Source organism: Phyllobates terribilis, unplaced genomic scaffold (genome assembly GCF_046119375.1).
Source record: "Phyllobates terribilis strain yellow unplaced genomic scaffold, ASM4611937v1 Scaffold_13__5_contigs__length_258822181, whole genome shotgun sequence".
NCBI classification, from domain to species: domain Eukaryota; kingdom Metazoa; phylum Chordata; class Amphibia; order Anura; family Dendrobatidae; genus Phyllobates; species Phyllobates terribilis.
In genome coordinates, this window is record NW_027362773.1 from 133,107,667 (window position 1) to 133,128,022 (window position 20,356).

Sequence of the window (20,356 nt, forward strand, 5' to 3'; positions counted from 1 at the left end):
ATTTATGTGGTTTTGATGTTTAAATGTCCGACTACGCCACCCGTGGATTGCGGTCAGAGTGAACCGCCGCTACAGGGCAGACCGCTGAGGCTGGTGTTGTGGGTGCAGCAGAGCGTAGCATAACTCCCCACGGGAGGAGTATAGCCTCAGGGCAGTGTATGCGGAGGATGGGGGTGATGGTGCAGGGCAGCAGCAGTAACGACACGGAGTCAGTGATGCAGTCCAGGGCCTTTACTCACAGTTCTTATTATCCAGACCACGTCTGCAGGTAACGGCTGCCCACGTCGTACTGTGCTCACCAGGTGAGGGGCTCAGACAACTCCCAGATAACTTTGGAGCACTTCACAGGACCCCCTTTGTGTGTCCTTTGTCTGGCCTTTCTTACCAACACTTCTGTCCGGCTGCCTCGGGCCTCCTCTTGGTAAACTTGGCGCCAGTTTCCCTGACCCTATGTGGTGCCTTCCTAGCGGGTGTAGCGAGGGGCTGCGCCACATAAAATGTCAGAGCCTCCGGTTTCTAGCTGAGGGTCGTTTCCTGCCTCCACTAGTTCGGGGACCGGTCTCCCCCTTTGGCCTGACCCCTCCACGCAGGTGGATTCGGGCGTGCGGTGGCGACTCGCCCGTCCGCACCCCTGGGATCCCTTCATTCCTCGTTCCTGGAGCCTTCTCCGCTCCTCTTCCTTCCTTCTCCCTCTTCCAGGCCTGGGCCTCTGTTACTAGGCCCGCCTCTGGAGCAGAGCTCATGCAGAGCCCCTGCTCCCTCTCACTTCTGCTCAGGCTTCTCTGCACTGAACTAAGATGGTGCCCACCTTTTATACTCCCTTCTCAATGCACCCAGGAACTGCTTCCTCCCTGCTCCTGCACTACAGGGTTCCCCTTCCTCAGTGTTCCCTCCCCCCACTCCAGCCAGGGACAGGGACTGTCATGCCCATCTCAGGGGCATATTGGTCGCCCTGCCCCACGGCAATGTGGTGTAATGCATGCAGGTGTCGGGGTCCTGATCCACACTCCATCCTTACCTGAGAGTGAGATATCACACCTCTGGGTGAGGTGCAATACGTCTGTAGCAACCAAGCCCTCAGGGTGCTACAGTTCCATTTATCTTCAGCCTAGGTGACGTATTGCGATACAGGGCCGTGATTTTGGCTATAAAAGGGTCCCCTAGACCCCTACCCCAAGCTTTTTAAGAGAATCATATATGGCGTGCCAGGAGACTCTATGGAATGCTTTCTCAGCATCCAACGAGAGTATCTAATTACAAATTTTTAACTGCATCTAGCCCAGGAAATACTTTGTGCCTAGTAGCAGTGTCTGCTAGTCAGCGGATTATCCCGGCTGTTAAGCAAGCTACACCACCTGTAGTTTAGACACTTAATTTTTTCAAAGGAAATGCTTCGGGACCATGGGATACTCAGTGAAGAGCATCAGGAGGCACCCCAAGGCATAGGGGCTGGGACTGGCAGTAGGATGCCTTGCGGTGGACAGCCGAGCTCGATCCTTATAAAAGCTTTTTAACTGCAGCAGCTTTAGTGGACGCTACTGGAGCTGGAATTACGCGGCTGCTGGCATGAGACTTGCCCTCCAATAGATCCTTGTAAATGGATTTAAAGTGTATTCATTCAAATTAGAGAGACAATTTAAATTAAAAAGCTTAGAGCTGCCTCCACCACAGGGGGGCTCGCTCGACCCACCAGCGGACAGGCACCAGTATTGGGAGAGGGGGGCTGGCCATCAGGGTTCACCGCGGCTCTGGCACAAACCCGGCGACACGGAGGTGGCACGGGCAGGAGCCGACTGGCCGTGTCGGCTTCTCGCTTTTTGGATTTTAGAAGGGCATGACATGCCTATATCTGTGTCTCCCCCTCCTTTTACTCCTCCACCTCTTTTCTTTTCGGATGACTATATGTACTTGTCACTTTTCCATGTGTTAGTTGTGTCTTCTGAGCAGTTTGTCAGCTTTTGGACACCTTTGAAGGTGTTTTCTATGTGTTTCTATGTGTTTTTGTTTGCCTGCCATTGGTTTTAACGGTGTTCGAAGGTGTTCGACGAACAGTTCGACGAACAGTTCGGCGAACACACGGGTGTTCGACGAACCGAACCGAACTCGAACACTACGGGGGTGGCTCAACACTAGTGATGTCCTCCCGAAACTTCCAACTCTGAATGAAGCTAATGCTACTTTAATCTTATCAGAATAGATCAGATCGATAAGTCCTTAAGGCATAATTGTCGTTTATTTATTTTTCTCCATAAATCATTAGTACACATGAATAAAAAAATATTTTGTTATAAATCTTATTAGAGAAATCTGCATCTTTCTCCTCCTGGACTGATTTCTGTTCCATTATTTATCATCTCTATTTCTGAAAAATAACAGAAAATGTGTATGAAACATGAACAGCTCAGTCACAACTCCATATAGAACAAACACTTATAATACAGAACTCAGATCCCCATAATATAGCATGCACAAATTAGTTTTCTTAACTGGAAATCCCATTTAGCAAAGGTAATTTGATTGAGACATAAAATATTTTTATGAATGTGTGAGCATTTTAAATAATAAAATAAGACTTCTCATCTGTAAAGAACAGAGTACATATACTACAGCATTGATCCAGCAGAATAAAAAATCAAAAATCTTAAAAATTACACCATCCTATTGTAGCTGAGGGCATGTTTTAACCCTTTAATAAACAGATCTGAAAGAGCCTTAATGATTGAGCATTTTTTTTTTCCTTTCCCACATTTTAACTCTATTTTTATTTTTTTATTTTTTTTCACTGATGTGCACATGTGGGGCCTTGTAGTATCCTTATGAGCTCCAGATACATGAGATCAGTCACTGGCAGAGCTGATACTATTCCCAGCGGCTTTCCAATAACAGGCTCCTATTTACTACGTTGTGCTCATGAGACAGTTATAAATGCTTTTCTACTCAGGGATAAACACTATATTATGTCTGCTACTCCATCATAAAACTGATAAGCAGCAAATTTGGAGCCAAACCATCAACATTTTTATGGCTTATTTCAATGGCCAGAATACATTTTAAAAATGCAGCCTGGTTTGAGCATTAAGGACACGCAATTTTTTATCTCTGAATTACAAAAGTCATATGCTTTTATTTTTTATTGTTTTTAAGTTCACCATGTGGTATATATCATATTATGGTACAAGCAAAAACACATGTATATTGTCTATATTTCACTACTTTGGTATAATAAAAACACTTTTTTTTCTACTTTAGAGTTGACAACTACTCCAGAGGGGCCACCGAGCTCCACTACAGAGACCACAACATCTGTAACCACAACACCGACAACTACAACTACAACCACTACAACAACTGAAAGTACAACTACTCCAGAGATAACAAGTACTCCAGAGCTAACAACTCCAACCACTCCTGAGACTACAACAACAACTGTAACCACAACACCAACAACTACAACAACAACAACTGAAAGTACAACTACTCCAGAGATAACAAGTACTCCAGAGCTAACAACTCCCACCACTACTACCACAACTGAAAGTACAACTACCCCTAAGGTTACAAGTACTACAGTGACAACAACTCCTACTACTACGTCATCTCGGCCAACAAGTAAGAGAAAACTATGGATAGTAAATATTTATTTTATGTTTTAGTGCATAGGTTTATTGTTGGTATTTCATTAAGTTAGTGGAAGACTTTTTGGCTGAAATACTATGTTTACAAACAAATAGAAATCTATTGCTAATTTATTACATAGAAAATTTTTATATTGCATTCATACAATGCAAATACTTTAGCCCTTAAACCCTAACCTTTTTCATTATTAGACCCCTAAATTATCAAACCTCAGACTCTCCTAAATTATCAGAACCCCTAAATTATTAGACCCAAGATTACAAAATATTATGACCCCAGAACCCTACTTTTTTCCAAAGAACTCCACTGAGCTCATCAGTAACAACAAAGATGAGGCAAGACTCATGTCAGTGCCTGCCACAAGTATACAGTGTTCTCTGCTGTTGTTATCTGATTGCTGCTTCACTGCAAACTTCCAGACTACTAAAACATCTACTCAAAGTACAAGTACAACCCCGACAATTCCTTGTCTAAAGGTATATTTTCATTGCACAATTATTGGGTAAGAGCGTTCCTAATGTTTGTTTTGTGCAGTTACACTGCATGATTGTCACAAATGAGCACTCTTATCATTTTCCGATAAACAGGCACTGTAAACAGGCTGCCATTAACCCGACTGACAATCCAGATCCCTGCTGTTTAGTGGTGCTGAGGCAAAATGCCCTTTTGTTTTCAGAGGTTTTGCTATGATTTTTTTTTCATACTTTCTAATAGTAGTCACTTGGTGCTTTCTGAAAATTCCACCCAACTCTTTAACCACAGGGACAATTTCATTATAAGATCATCCAAATCGAGGGCACCAAAAATCTCTGTAGACCAAAATGAAAAGAAAAAATTTCAGAATGGAGAGTTGTACTATAAGCTGTACTGTATTTGCAATCTTAAAACAGGTCTTATGTAACAATACTTCTGCTATTTCTTTCAATTTCTTATAGCAGTTACTGTTCATATCGAGAGCCCATCACCTACAAGTTCATCCACAGTAACCAACTTCCCCCATGGTAATTATAACAAAGAGCTAAGAGTGAATGAGCTTACCTAAGCAATCTGCAATTGCTGGCACCATCATCATACTCTGTAGCCATTGCAACAAAGTATTACTCTACTATCTATCTATCTATCTATCTATCTATCTATCTATCTATCTATCTATCTATCTATCTATCTATCTATCTATCTATCTATCTATCTATCCAGTCTTGAAGAAAAGCAGCCAGAACTCCAAAAATTGATGAAAATAGAGCTTTATTAGCCCAACTGGTGTGGCAATGTTTCAGCTGAGAACAGCCTTTTTCAAGCCAAATCTATCTATCCATCTCGTACAAAGGATATTTTGGTAATACATCAACTCATTTAAAGGGAGTCTGTCACCCCCAAAATGTATTTCAAAAAAGCTATACCGTGATATAGGGAACTTCTCCCTTATAAAAATCATACTAGCATTATACTTTCCAAATAAGGTGGATTGGGTGCACCTTTAAGCCCCTTGTTTTGAACATTGGGGGCTTCTACGGCTTCTGATTGACAGACTTACTTCCAATAGCAAGTGCTGCCTATAGTCAGCCGACCCTGGCACTGTGCCTGGCCGCACACACAAACTGTGGCCACTGTTCTCCTCACTGGTTCCCCTCTACTGACACCGTTCACAACACTGATACATAAGAAATAGTGATGAACGAGCTTGTTCTGTTAACCCTTTCGGCGAGCATGCTTCGGTGCTCGCCGAGTATTTGCGGCGTTCTCTAATGTTATGTTTGAGTCACTCCGTGTGCATGATTTGCGACTGTTTGACAGCTTTAATACATGTGAGGAATGCCTAAGAAACAAGCATTCCTCACATGTATTAAAGCTGTCAAACAGTAGCAAATCATGCACACGGAGTGACTCAAACATAACACCTGAGCACGCTGAAGAAACTTGGAAAACACCCGAGCATGCTCGTAAATCTCGAGTAAAGCGCATGCTCGCTCATCGCTAATAAGGAGGTATAGTGGGTACTGAAAGTATTCAGACCGCTTTAAATTTTTCACTCTTTGTTTCATTGCAGCCATTCAATAAATTCTAAAAAGTTAATTTTGTTTCTCATTAAAGTACACTCTGCAACCCATCTTGACTCAAAAAAACAGAAATGTAGAAATTTATGCAAATTTATTAAAAAAGTAAAACTGAAATATCACATGGTCATAAGTATTCAGACCCTTTGCTCAGACACTCATATTTAAGTAATATGCTGTCCATTTCCTTGTGATCCTCCTTGAGATGGTTCTACTCCTTCATTGGAGTCCAGCTGTGTTTAATTAAACTGATAGGACATGATTTTGAAAGGCACACACCTGTCTATATAAGACCTCACAGCTCACAGTGCATTTCAGACCAAATGAGAATCATGAGCTCAAAGGAACTGCCCAAGGAGCTCAGAGACAGAATTGTGGCAAGAGACAGATCTGGCCAAGGTTACAAAACAATTTCTGCATTACTCAAGGTTCCTAAGAGCACAGTGGCCTCCATAATCCTTAAATGGAAGAAGTTTGGGACCACCAGAAGTCTTCCTAGACCTGGCCGTCCAGCCAAACTGAGCAATCGTGGGAGAAGAACCTTGGTGAGAGAGGTAAAGAAGAACCCCAAGATCACTGAAGATCACTGTGACTGAGCTCCAGAGATGCAGTAGGGAGATGGGAGAAAGTTCCACAAAGTCAACTATCACTGCAGCCCTCCACCAGTCAGGCCTTTATGGCAGAGTGGCCCGACTAAAGCCTCTCATCAGTGCAAGACATATGAAAGCCCGCACAGAGTTTGCTCAAAAGCACATGAAGGACTCCCAGACTATGAGAAATAAGATTCTCTGATCTGATGAGACAAAGCTAGAACTTTTTGGTGATAATTCTAAGTGGTATGTGTGGAGAAAACCAGGCACTGCTCATCACCTGTGCAATACAATCCCAACAGTGAAATATGGTGGTGGCAGCATCATGCTATGGGGGTGATTTTCAGCTGCAGGGACAGGACGACTGGTTGCAATTGAAGAAAACATGAATGCGGCCAAGTACAGAGATATCCTGGATGAAAACCTCTTGCAGAGTGCTCTGGACCTCAGACTTGGCCGAAGGTTCACCTTCCAACAAGACAATGACCCTAAGAACACAGTTGAAATAACAAAGGAGTGGATTCAGAACAACTCTGTGACCATTCTTGACTTGCCCAGCCAGAGCCCTGACCTTAACCCAATTGAGCATCTCTGGAGAGACCTGAAATTGGCTGTCCACCAACGCTCACCATCCAACCTGGCAGAACTGGAGAGGATCTGCAAGGAAGAATGGCAGAGGATCCCCAAATGCAGGTGTGAAAACTTGTTGCATCATTCCCAAGAAGACTCATGGCTGTACTAGCTCAAAAGGGTGCTTCTACTCAATACTGAACAAAGGGTCTGAAGTCAGTCAGTGAGTTTTTCTTTTTTAATAAATTTGCAAAAATGTCTACTTTTCTGTTTTTTTTTCAGTCAAGATGGCGAGCAGAGTGTACATTAATGAGAAAAAAAATGAACTTTTTAGAATTTACCAAATGTTTGCAATGAAACAAAGAGTGAAAAATGTAAACGGGTCTGAATACTTTCCGTACCCACTGTATAACGTGCAGTGTAAGCAGATAGGAACCGGGAAGAAAAATGTGCCAGGCCACTATATGCATGTGCGGAACAACAGGTAGTATCAGCGTATGTGCACTCACATGCCACCTGAATTTAGGCAGTGCTCGCTCCTAGAAAACGAGGGGGCGTAACGGTGTACAGAAATCTTAGCCGCGCCAAGTTTGTGCCGAAGCCTCCTCATTTGCAAACAAATTAAGTTTTTTTCTCCCGCACTTTACTAATAACATATACAGTGCTGGTATGATTTTTATAAGGGCTAAGTCCATGTATCATGGTATAACTTGTTGAAAATCGATTTTGGTGGTGATAGACTCCCCTTAACATTTCATTTTTGAGTATCTTAAAATGAATTACTTCTGTTGATCTATAATTCACCTACCAAGAGATTTAATCACAAAATTTTACCCTATAGGCCTATAATGGCTATGTGCAGGAATTTTATGGGATTTTGAGAAAGCGTAGTCTGAATTTAAAAATTAAGGTTTTTTTTGTTTTCTCAAAACATGGTATAATATTTGTTCATGGGCTACTATTGTTCAGGTACTTGCAGTACCAGAATACAGATGCTGTCCATAGATAGCACATGAAAAAAATCTGACACTTTTTTTTCTAATTCAGGACAATTTTTGAAAGGATTTTTCCCCAAATAAAAGCATTGGACTCCTGCATTCTTTGCAAGGCTGTGAAATACACGAAACCCATATCATAATAATGCGTCCCCAGCACTAAAGTTAGATGCTGAGGCCCATTTAGAAAAACCCTGCACATTTTCCAAACACAAAGTGTTTACAAAGCAGCAAATACTCCATTGTTCCCCAATAAAGGTATAAGGGAGAACAGCACTTTGGGAAGTATGCTGTCACAAACATCACCAAGTCAAAGAGGCTCAGACTACTAGTAGAAATCTCGACATAATACTATCGCCTAGTGGCCAAAAATTAGCAGTGACAACTGAGCAGCTCTTACCCAGGTAAGTGCAGGGATAGATGAAGAAAACCAGATGGGAAAGAGTCCCTACAAGACCCCCGACGCGCGTTTTGCATGCTGTACACATTGCTTTCTCAAGGGGAGGGTTCCTAGTAAAGATCCGAACAAGGACCTTTATGTATCTAGGGGAACCGGTCACATGGCAACCCACATGATTGGCAACCCTGTCCCAAACTACTGTATTCACAGCACACACACACACACACACCCCACCTTCTTTGTAAAGCTGTAGTAGTCAACATTGCAATATTTTTTTACTCTGTTCACCAAGGATTTTTCACAAGGATCTATGATGCATGTGAAAAAATTGCAGTGGATGAATTCATGTCAATACCAGTCATCTGGAGCACTCGTCTGTTAAGTGGATAAGCACATGGTGCTACACTCAGAGCAAGTGACATCCTCAATATGCGGACATGACTGACCTGAGTGTCAGTATGACCAACTGAACGCAGCCTTAAAGGGATTCTGTCAAACCAAGTGTAGGTGTTCGGTGCACCCTTGGCATGGCCAAACATTTAAGAGCACCTTTCCACCTCAGCAACTGTATATTTGTAAACCTTGACATCTGCATATATGGCTTTGTCTAAGGGAAAATACTGTAGGTGGGCCAAAGGGATTTTTTAAGTAACGTCTAGGTTTTAAACAAGTAAATTATTTATTCTTTCTTCTCTTATCTTCGGCGAAAATACTGGATATTCAGATGGGTCATGAGAGTTTCAAACATATACTGTATAGATTTTATCTTCACAAAAATACATGTTTTGTATAAAATACAATATACAGCAAAGAAGCTGCAAAATTTTTGCTGTTGCAATCAATGTATTTATATAATTTATTATAATGTATTAATAAAGAATGTTTTTTTTTCTCTTATTTTGCTAGATAAAGAAACAACTACTAGCACTCCTATCACTACAACCACACCTACTACAACACCTGAAATCAGCACTACTACTACCACTACAACCACCCCTACTCCTACACCTGAAATCAGTACTACTACCACTACAACCACACCTACTACAACACCTGAAATCAGCACTACCACTACCACTACAACCACCCCTACTCCTGCACTTGTAATCAGTACTACTACCTCTACAACCACACCTACTACTACAACAACTGAAATCAGCACTACTTCTACCACTACAACCACCCCTACTCCTACACCTAAAATCAGTACTACTACCTCTACAACCACACCTGAAATCAGCACTTCTACTACCACTACAACCACCCCTACTCCTACACCTGAAATCAGTACTACTACCTCTACAACCACACCTACTACAACACCTGAAATCAACACTACTACTACTACAACCACCCCTACTCCTACACCTGAAATCAGTACTACTACTACTACAACCACACCTACTATTACACCTGAAATCAGCACTACTACTACTACAACCACCCCTACTCCTACACCTGAAATCAGTACTACTACCTCTACAACCATACCTACTATTACACCTGAAATCAGCACTACTACTACCACTACAACCACCCCTACTCCTACACCTGAAATCAGTACAACTATCTCTACAACCACACCTACTACCACACCTGAAATCAGCACTACTACTACCACTACAACCACCCCTACTCCTACACCTGAAATCAGTACTACTTTCTCTACAACCACACCTACTACTACTACACCTGAAATCAGCACTACTTCTACCACTACAACCACCCCTACTCCTACACCTGAAATCAGTACTACTACCTCTACAACCACACCTACTACAACACCTGAAATCAGCACCACTACTACCACTACAACCACCCCTACTCCAACACCTGAAATCAGTACTGCTACCTCTACAACCACACCTACTACAGCACCAGAATTCAGCACTACTACTACTACAACCACCCCTACTCCTACACCTGAAATCAGTACTACTTCTCCTACAACCACACCTACTATTACACCTGAAATCAGCACTACTACTACTACAACCACCCCTACTCCTAGACCTGAAATCAGTACTACTACCTCTACAACCACACCTACTATTACACCTGAAATCAGCACTACTACCACCACTACAACGACCCCTACTCCTACACCTGAAATCAGTACTACTACTTCTACAACCACACCTGAAATCAGCACTACTACTACCACTACAACCACCCCTACTCCTACACCTGAAATCAGTACTACTACCTATATAACCACACCTACTACTACACCTGAAATCAACACTACTACAACCACCCCTACTCCTACACCTGAAATCAGTACTACTACCTCTACAACCACACCTGAAGTCAGCACTACTACTACCACTACAACCACCCCTACTCCTACACCTGAAATCAGTACTACTACCTCTACAACCACACCTACTACTACACCTGAAATCAGCACTACTACTACCACTACAGCCACCCCTACTTCTACACCTGAAATCAGTACAACTGCCTCTACAACCACACCTGAAATCAGCACTACTACCACTACAACCACCCCTACTCTTACACCTGAAATCAGTACTACTACCTCTACAACCACACCTACTATTACACCTGAAATCAGCACTACTACTTCAAGCACCCCTACTCCTACATCTGAAATCAGTACTACTACTACCACTACAACCACCCCTACTACTACACCTGAAATCAGTACTACTACCTCTACAACCACACCTGAAGTCAGCACTACTACTACCACTACAACCACTCCTACTCCTACACCTGAAATCAGTACTACTACCTCTACAACCACACCTACTACTACTACACCTGAAATCAGCACTACTACTACCACTACAGCCACCCCTACTTCTACACCTGAATTTAGTACTACTACCTCTACAACCACACCTGAAATCAGCACTACTACCACTACAACCACCCCTACTCCTACACCTGAAATCAGTACTACTACCTCTACAACCACACCTACTATTACACCTGAAATCAGCACTACTACTTCAAGCACCCCTACTCCTACACCTGAAATCAGTACTACTACTACCACTACAACCACCCCTACTACTACACCTGAAATCAGTACTACTACCTCTACAACCACACCTGAAGTCAGCACTACTACTACCACTACAACCACCCCTACTCCTACACCTGAAATCAGTACTACTACCTCTACAACCACACCTACTACTATTACACCTGAAATCAGCACTACTACTACCACTACAACCACCCCTACTCCTACACCTGAAATCAGTACTACTACCTCTACAACAACACCTACTATTACACCTGAAATCAGCACTACTACTACAAGCACCCCTACTCCTACACTTGAAATCAGTACTACTACTACCTCTACAACCACCCCTACTCCTACACCTGAAATCAGTACTACTACCTCTACAACCACACCTACTACAACACCTGAAATCAGCACTACCACTACCACTACAACCACCCCTACTCCTACACCTGAAATCAGTACTACGACCTCTACAACCACACCTACTATTACACCTGAAATCAGCACTACTACTACAACCACCCCTACTCCTACACCTGAAATCAGTACTACTACTTCTACAACCACAGCTACTATTACACCTGAAATCAGCACTACTACTACTACAACCACCCCTACTCCTACACCTGAAATCAGTACTACTACCTCTACAACCACACCTACTACAACACCTGAAATCAGCACTACCACTACCACTACAACCACCCCTACTCCTACACCTGAAATCAGTACTACTACCTCTACAACCACACCTACTATTACACCTGAAATCAGCACTACTACTACAACCACCCCTACTCCTACACCTGAAATCAGTACTACTACTTCTACAACCACAGCTACTATTACACCTGAAATCAGCACTACTACTACCACTACAACCACCCCTACTCCTACACCTGAAATCAGTACAACTATCTCTACAACCACACCTACTACCACACCTGAAATCAGCACTACTACCACCACTACAACGACCCCTCCTCCTACACCTGAAATCAGTACTAATACTTCTACAACCACACCTGAAATCAGTACTACTACCTCTACAACCACACCAGAAATCATCACTAGTACCACCCCTACTACAACCACCAGTTCTGTTACAACAACTTCAGAAATCATCACCTCCACTGAAACAACCATCAAGTCTTCCACTGTATGTGTCTGTTTGTACGACGAGAAATCATATCTACCAGGTAGGTCGTTCCCAGATCTGTAAAATTTTGCATTTGAAAGCAATTCAATACTAATAACTGTGTTCGCAAGATTTTAATTTAAAATGTACTAATCATTAAGACTTGCAAGGATAAAATAATAAGAAGAGGAGGTCCAACAGCAGGACTCTACCTATCACCAAAATGGAAGTGGAGCAGTGATCAAGAATGAATGACATTACTCCATTTAATATCTCTGGGACTGCTGAAGATAGCTAGCTGAATGCCGTTTTTGACTATCTCCTCTGGTGCCATAGACAGTGAATGGAGTGGTTGCATGCATGCTCAATAGCCTCTCCACTCAAACACTGATCATGGGACTCCCCATTCTGGTGATAGAGTGGGGGCAGCAGTTGGACATTCACAGTTATCACCTCTGCAATGTATGTGAAAATTTGTTAGAACTTTCTATGTTCAGGAAACACCATTTTATCCCCTTCCAATTTTTTTTTTGCTTTTGTTTTTCCTTAACCCTTCTTCCATAAGTCATAACTTTTTATTTATACATTGATGTAGCCATCTTAGGGTTCAATTTTTGCAGGACAAAGTTGTACTTTTGAATAATGCCATTTACTCTTTCACGTAATGTACTGATAAACTGGAAATAAAGAAACAAATCCAGTGAAAAATTTGATTGCTTTTTATCACCTTTTTCGAGGAAGATATGGCTAGTAAAAAGCGGTATTTTTGTCACTTGGATGTTTTTTTTTCTTTATGGCATTTATTGTACAGTTTAAATTTTTTTTTTTTTTCAAATTTAAAGTTTTATTGGTTTTAAAACAGAAATAGTATAACAGTAATCATACATCATTAAGTAAAGGAGACATTCAGTTGTGCTCAAAAGTTTACATACCCCGGAAGAATTTTTGCTTTCTTGGCCTTGTTTCAGAGAATATGAATGATAACAAAAAATGTTTTTCTCCACTCATGGTTATTGGTTGGGTGAAGTCATTTATTGTCAAACTACTGTGTTTTCTCTTTTGAAATCTTAATGACAACCAAAAACATCCAAATGACCCAGATCAAAAGTTCACATACTCTGGTGATTTTGGCCTGATAACATGCACAGAATTTGACACAAATAGGTTTGAATGGCTACTAAAGGTAACATCCTCACCTGTGACCTGTTTGCTTGTAATCAGTGTGTGTGCATAAAAGCTGAGTGAGTTTCTGGGATCCAGACAGACTCTTGCATCTGTCATTAAGCCACTGACGTTTCTGGATTGAGAGTCATGGGGAAAGCAAAACAATTGTCAACGGATCTACGGGAAAAGCTAGTTGAACTGTATAACACAGGAATGAGTTAAAAAAGATGTCCAAGGAATTGATAATAGCAGTCAGCAGCGTTCAAGCTGTGATTAACAAATGGAAAATTAGGGGCTCTGTAAAAACCAAACCACAGTCAGGTAGACCAACAAAAATTTTGCCACAACTGCCAGGAAAATTGTTGGGGATGCAAAGAAAAACCCACAAATAACATCAGCTGAAATTCAGGACTCTTTGAATTCAGGTTTATTGTATACTGGTACTGCAGGAAGAAGCTCTCCCTAGTGGAGGCTGCACACAGGGAGACATTTTTCATTTAAGTATACGATTCGTGACGGAAAGCGTAAGATTTTAGATTCTCTATGAAAAATAAAAAACAGAGTTACAACCACTATATACATACAGGTGCATCTCACTAAATTAGAATATCGTCAAAAAGTTAATTTATTTCAGTTCTTCAATACAAAAAGTGAAACTCATATATTATATAGAGTCATTACAAACAGTGATCTATTTCAAGTGTTTATTTCTGTTAATGTTGATGATTATGGCCTACAGCCAATGAAAGCACAACAGTCATTATCTCACTAAATTAAAATAATTATCAAAAAACACCTGCAAAGGCTTCCTAAGCTTTTAAAAGGGTCCCTTAGTCTTAGTCTGCTTCAGTAGGCTCCACAATCAAGGAGATGACTGCTGACTTGACAGATGTCCAGAAGTCAGGCATTGACACACTCTACAAGGTCTCAGAGTTCCAATTTTCATTTGGAAATCAAGGTCCCAGAGTGTGGAGGAATAGTGGAGAGGCCACAATCCAAGCTGCTTGAGGTCTAGTGTGAAGTTTCCACAATCAGTGATGGTTTGGGGAGCCATGTCATCTGCTGGTGTAAGTCCACTGTGTTTTATCAAGACCAAAGTCAGCGCAGCTGTCTATCAGGGAATTTTACAGCACTTCATGCTTCCCTCTGCCAACAATCTTTTTGGAGATGGAAATTTCATTCTCCAGCAGGACTTGGCCCCTGTCCACACTGTCAAAAGTACCAATACCTGGTTTACAAACAACAGTATCACTGTGCTTGATTGGTCAGCAAGGTCGCCTGACCTTAACCCCATAGAGAATCTATGGGGTATTGTCAAGAGGAAGATGAGAGACAGCAGACCCAACAATGCAGACGAGCTGAAGGCTGCTATCAAAGCAACCTGGGCTTCCATAACATGTTCCATAACACCTCAGCAGTGCCACAGGCTGATCGCCTCCATGCCACGCCGCATTGATGCAGTAATTGATGCAAAAGGATCCCCGACCAAGTGTTGAGTGCATTTACTGAACATATATTTCAGTAGGCCAACATTTCGGATTTTAAAATAATTTTTCAATCTGTTGATATAAAGTATTCTAATTTACTGAGATAATGACTTTTGTGTTTTCATTGGCTGTAAGCCATAATCATCAACATTAACAGAAATAAACACATGAAATAGATCACTCTGTTTGTAATGACTCTATATAATATATGAGTTTCACTATTTGTATTGAAGAACTGAAATAAATTAACTTTTTGATGATATTCTAATTTAGTGAGATGCACCTGTATATTATAGAATTAACCGCACACAATGGTGAAAAGGGTTGTTCGGTCCAAATCCATAAGTCTGCAGTCACTCTGTGGGACTACAGACTTATGAATCCCCCCAGCACATGCTCTGTGTGCTGCGGAGATTCTCTGGTTTCTGAGCCGGGACCGGAGGGTATGCATGTGTCCATTCTCCTGGCCAGGGTCTGTACAGTGGGCGCGGCCTCGCTCCATACACATCATTGAGCAAGGCTGCACCCCAACTAATGATGTGGCCGTCTAGTGGGCATGGCGAACTAGAGGGCATGGTTGGATGAACTCTGGCTGGGAGTATGTACACACGTGGTCAAAATTGTTGGTACCCCTCGTTTAATGAAAGAAAAACTCGCAATGGTCACAGAAATAACTTGAATCTGACAAAAGTAATAATAAATTAAAATTCTATGAAAATGAACAAATGAAAGTCAGACATTGCTTTTCAACCCTGCTTCCACAGAAATGTAAAAAAAAATAAACTCATGAAATAGGCCCGGACAGTAATGACGGTACCCCTGAAAATAATGTGACAAAAGGGACATGTTAAATCAAGTTGTGTCCACTAATTAGAATCACAGGTGTCTACAATCTTGTAATCAGTCAGTGGGCCTGTATATAGGGCTACAAATATTCATGGTGTTGTTTGGTGACGTGGTGTGTACCACACTCAACATGGATCAGAGAAAGCAAAGGAAAGAGTTGTCTCAGGAGATTAGAAAGAAAATGATAGACAAGCATGGTAAAGGTTATAAGCCCATCTCCAAGCAGCTTGATGTCCCTGTGACTACAGTTGCACATATTATTCAGAAATTTCAGATCCATGGGACTGTAGCCAACCTCCCTGGACGTGGCCACAGGAGGAAAATTGATGACAAATCAAAGAGACGGATAATACGAATGTAACAAAAGAGCCCAGGATAACTTCTAAAGAGATTAAAGGTGAACTTCAAGCTCAAGGAACATCAGTGTCAGATCGCACCATCCGTCGTTGTTTGCTCCAAAGTGAACTTCATGGGAGACGACCAAGGAGAACACCATTGTTGAAAAAGAATCATAAAAAAGCCAGACTGGAATTTGCCAAACGACATGTTGACAAGCCATAAAATTTCTGGGAGAGTGTCCTATGGACAGATGAGACAAAAATGGAAGTTTTTGGCAAGGCACATCAGCTCTATGTTCACAGACCGAAAAATGAAGAATATCAAGAAAAGAACACTGTCCCTACTGTGAAACATGGAGGAGGCTCTGTTATGTTCTGGGGATGCTTTGCTGCATCTGGCACAGGGTGTCTTGAATCTGTGCAGGGTACAATGAAATATCAAGACTATAAAGGGATTCTAGAGAGAAATGTGCAGCCCAGTGTCAGAAAGCTTGATCTCAGTCACAGGCCATGGGTCTTGCAACAGGATAATGACCCAAAACACACAGCTAAAAACACCCAAGAATGGCTAAGAGGAAAACATTGGACTATTCTGAAGTGGCCTTCTATGAGCCCTGACCAAAATCCTATTGAGCATCTTTGGAAAGAGCTGAAACATGCCGTCTGGAAAAGGCAACCTGCAAACACGAGACAACTGGAGCAGTTTGCTCATGAGGAGTGGCCAAAATACCAGTCGAGATGTGCAGAAGTCTCATTGACAGTTACAGGAATCGTTTGATTGCAGTGATTGCCTCAAAAGGTTGTTCAACAAAATATTAAGTTAAGAGTACCATCATTTCTGCCCAGGCCTATTTCATGAGTTTAATTTTTTTTTAAATTCTGTGGAAGCAGGGTTGAAAAGCAATGACTGACTTTCATTTGTTCATTTTCATAGATTTTTAACTTATTATTACGTTTGTCAGCTTCAAGTTATTTCTTTGACCATTGTGAGTTTTTCTTTCATTAAACGAGGGGTACCAACTATTTTAACCACGTGTGGATAACATATGCATACCCTTTGGTCCTGGCTTAGAAATCGGCGAATCCCCGCAGTGCACAGTACATTGATTCCAGCTCATTGATGGTCCTAATTTCAGGTATACTTCTAAATGCCAAGCTAAAAATGATCTCCTTCAATTGTACTGTCAATTGAAATACATTACATAGCTATGTATATCCCATATTGCAGTGTAACTAGTTGAATTTGCCACTTCATCCACTATGAAAGTGATAGCTGCTCTAAGAACTGTAATAGTAGTCAACCAACTTTTATACCTTCATATGCCTTTGATTTCATCAAGATTCATACAGAGACGTTGCTATTGGACTTTATACAAGTACTTTATTTATGTAGGGAATTCCCAGTTAGAAGTAAAGTTATCTTTGCTATCCAAGTAGCCACACAGCTTCCGTGCACTCCCATTCAAGCGATATGCCCTAAGCCAAAGACTATAAGGTAATTGAAATTTCAAACCAGACTATGCATCAATCTAAAAAACACCTATGTGAACTTCATCTCAAATTGCACGATTATCAATCCCTATATTGCCTGTGCCGAAGAACTGATTTTCACACCTGCTTCACTTAATCTTTGGGACAAACTTTTCATTACCCCTGTAACGGGTCTGGGAGGTGGAACCTCTGAGCAACTATACAAGGGGGCAGTCCTTGTAAGGAAGCGGGTGGCTCCCAGGGAAGGCGGGCAGGTAGTCACGGCTAGTGACCGGGACAGTCTCTGGGTAAACGGGCAGGAGGTCACGGCAAGTGACCGGGACAGTCTCTGGGTAAACGGGCAGGAGGTCACAGCAAGTGACCGGGGCAGTCTCTGGGTGAACGGGCAGGAGGTCATGGCAAGTGACCGGGACAGTCTCTGGGTAAAGGGTAGGTACGACCTGTGACGGCTGAGCCTCCAGGTAGGCTAGCAGGCAGATGGCAGATGTGTGCTCCCAGGTGAGCAGGCGAGAGTCTCTGGATAAGCAGGTGGCCACAGCATGTGACGGCGGAGCCTCCAGGTAGGCTAACAGGCAGGTAGCAGATGAGCGCTCCAAGGTGAGCGGGCAAGAGTCTCTGGACTGGCAGGTGGTCACAGCACGTGACGGCGGAGCCTCCAGGTAGGCTAACAGGCAGGTAGCAGATGAGCGCTCCCAGGTGAGCGGGCAAGAGACTCTGGACTGGCAGGTGGTCACAGCACGTGACCGAGGAGCCTCCAGGTAGGCTAGCAGGCAGGTAGCAGGTGAGCGCTCCCAGGTGAGCGGGCAAGCTGGATCATAGACAGACTGACAGGTGTCGGAAGGCAGACCGTCGGACCTCAGGCTAGCAAGCAGGTAAGCGGATAACAGGCAGGAATCAGACAGCAAACTGGCAGGAAACTGGCAGGTAACTGGAAACGGGACCTGAGGGCTGAAGCAGAGTAGTGAACAGTGCAACAACATTGCTCGGGGACCTCCATTTTGGAGGAGGTGCCTTATATATGGGAGGTCCTCCGGCAATTGGCCGGGGACTCCTTAGGACGGCGCGCGCGGTCCCTTTAAGAGAGGGGGAGCGCGCGCGCGCCCTAAGCACACTGCCGGGGAAGGAGCGCGTGCCGGAAGCAGCAGGGAGAGAAGCGCTGGAGGACGCCGCGCCAGGAGCGGGGAGGTGAGAGGGACGGCGTCTCAGCCTAGTACGGGGCAGAGACGCCGATGCTACAACCTCCATGGAAACTTTGGGCCCTTCCTCTAATATCTCTGGATGAACCGTAGCTGAGCACACAGAAGGGGAATGTTTAACCCCTTAAGGATCAGGGGACATATTTGATCAATAGTTTTAAACTGCCTCCAGTTTGATTGAATAAACTCAAGGTTCAGAAAAGGCTAAAGCAGGAAACCCATTAACAGTGATCCGCGAAAAGTCCATTTTTTTGTAAACATCTAGAAGTTACCTATTGGCTATAATATGTTTGTTATATTTTTCTACTACAGGTGACATTGTAACTTCTGGTGTTGCAAATGATACTTGGTGCTATGAAGTTATTTGCACCATGGAATGCATTATACATGTTAATCACTGGAATTGCTACTCATCCACAACCCAGATTTCTTCAACATCTACTCCAGAAATTACTACTGAAACAACCACCACTCCACCTACAACACACACTTCAGAAAGTCCTACACAAGGAAGCACATCAACAACAATTTCCACCACCACAACAACCACCAGCACAACAACAGAAAGTACTCCCACACCAGAGGTAACAACAACACCAGTAACCACAACATCTACCATAACCACACCAAAAGAGACTACCACTACACCAACCACAACCTCTACAACAACAACAACAAAGTCCACAACTACATCTATGGTTGTTTCCACAAGCAAAAAACCTGGCTGTCCATTTGAACCACATCGTGAGGTGAGTGACCTTCATATGTATGTACAGTACAGACCAAAAGTTTGGACACACCTTCTCATTTAAAGATTTTTCTGTATTTTCATGACTATGAAAATTGTACATTCACACTGAAGGCATCAAAACTATGAATTAACACATGTGGAATTATATACTTAACAAAAAAGTGTGAAACAACTGAAAATATGTCTTATATTCTAGGTTCTTCAAAGTAGCCACCTTTTGCTTTGATGACTGCTTTGCACACTCTTGGCATTCTCTTGATGAGCTTCAAGAGGTAGTCACCGGAAATGGTCTTCCAACAATCTTGAAGGAGTTCCCAGAGATGCTTAGCAGTTTGTTTGCCCTTTAGCCTTCACTCTGCGGTCCAGCTCACCCCAAACCATCTCGATTGGGTTCAGGTCTGGTGACTGTGGAGGCCAGGTCATCTAGCGTAGCACCCCATCACTCTCCTTCTTAGTCAAATAGCCCTTACACAGCCTGGAGGTGTGTTTGGGGTCATTGTCCTGTTGAAAAATAAATGATGGTCCAACTAAACGCAAACCGGATGGAATAGCATGCCGCTGCAAGATGCTGTGGTAGCCATGCTGGTTCAGTATGCCTTCAATTTTGAATAAATCCCCAACAGTGTCACCAGCAAAGCACCCCCACACCATCACACCTCCTCCTCCATGCTTCACGGTGGGAACCAGGCATGTAGA

The 20,356-nt window shown here is 42.7% G+C and overlaps 1 protein-coding gene across 7 annotated transcripts in view; it reads left to right on the plus strand.

The window, feature by feature from the left end:
• LOC141174067 (mucin-2-like) overlaps positions 1-20,356 on the plus strand; it is a 117,782-nt gene that overhangs the window by 70,733 nt on the left and 26,693 nt on the right. For all 7 annotated transcript variants that reach the window (XM_073658702.1, XM_073658705.1, XM_073658707.1 and 4 more), the window contains 4 exons: positions 3,250-3,609; positions 4,572-4,637; positions 9,152-12,448; positions 19,222-19,658. In XM_073658702.1, coding sequence (XP_073514803.1) covers positions 3,250-3,609; positions 4,572-4,637; positions 9,152-12,448; positions 19,222-19,658 — 4,160 coding nt within the window. The remainder of the gene's footprint in view (positions 1-3,249; positions 3,610-4,571; positions 4,638-9,151; positions 12,449-19,221; positions 19,659-20,356) is intronic.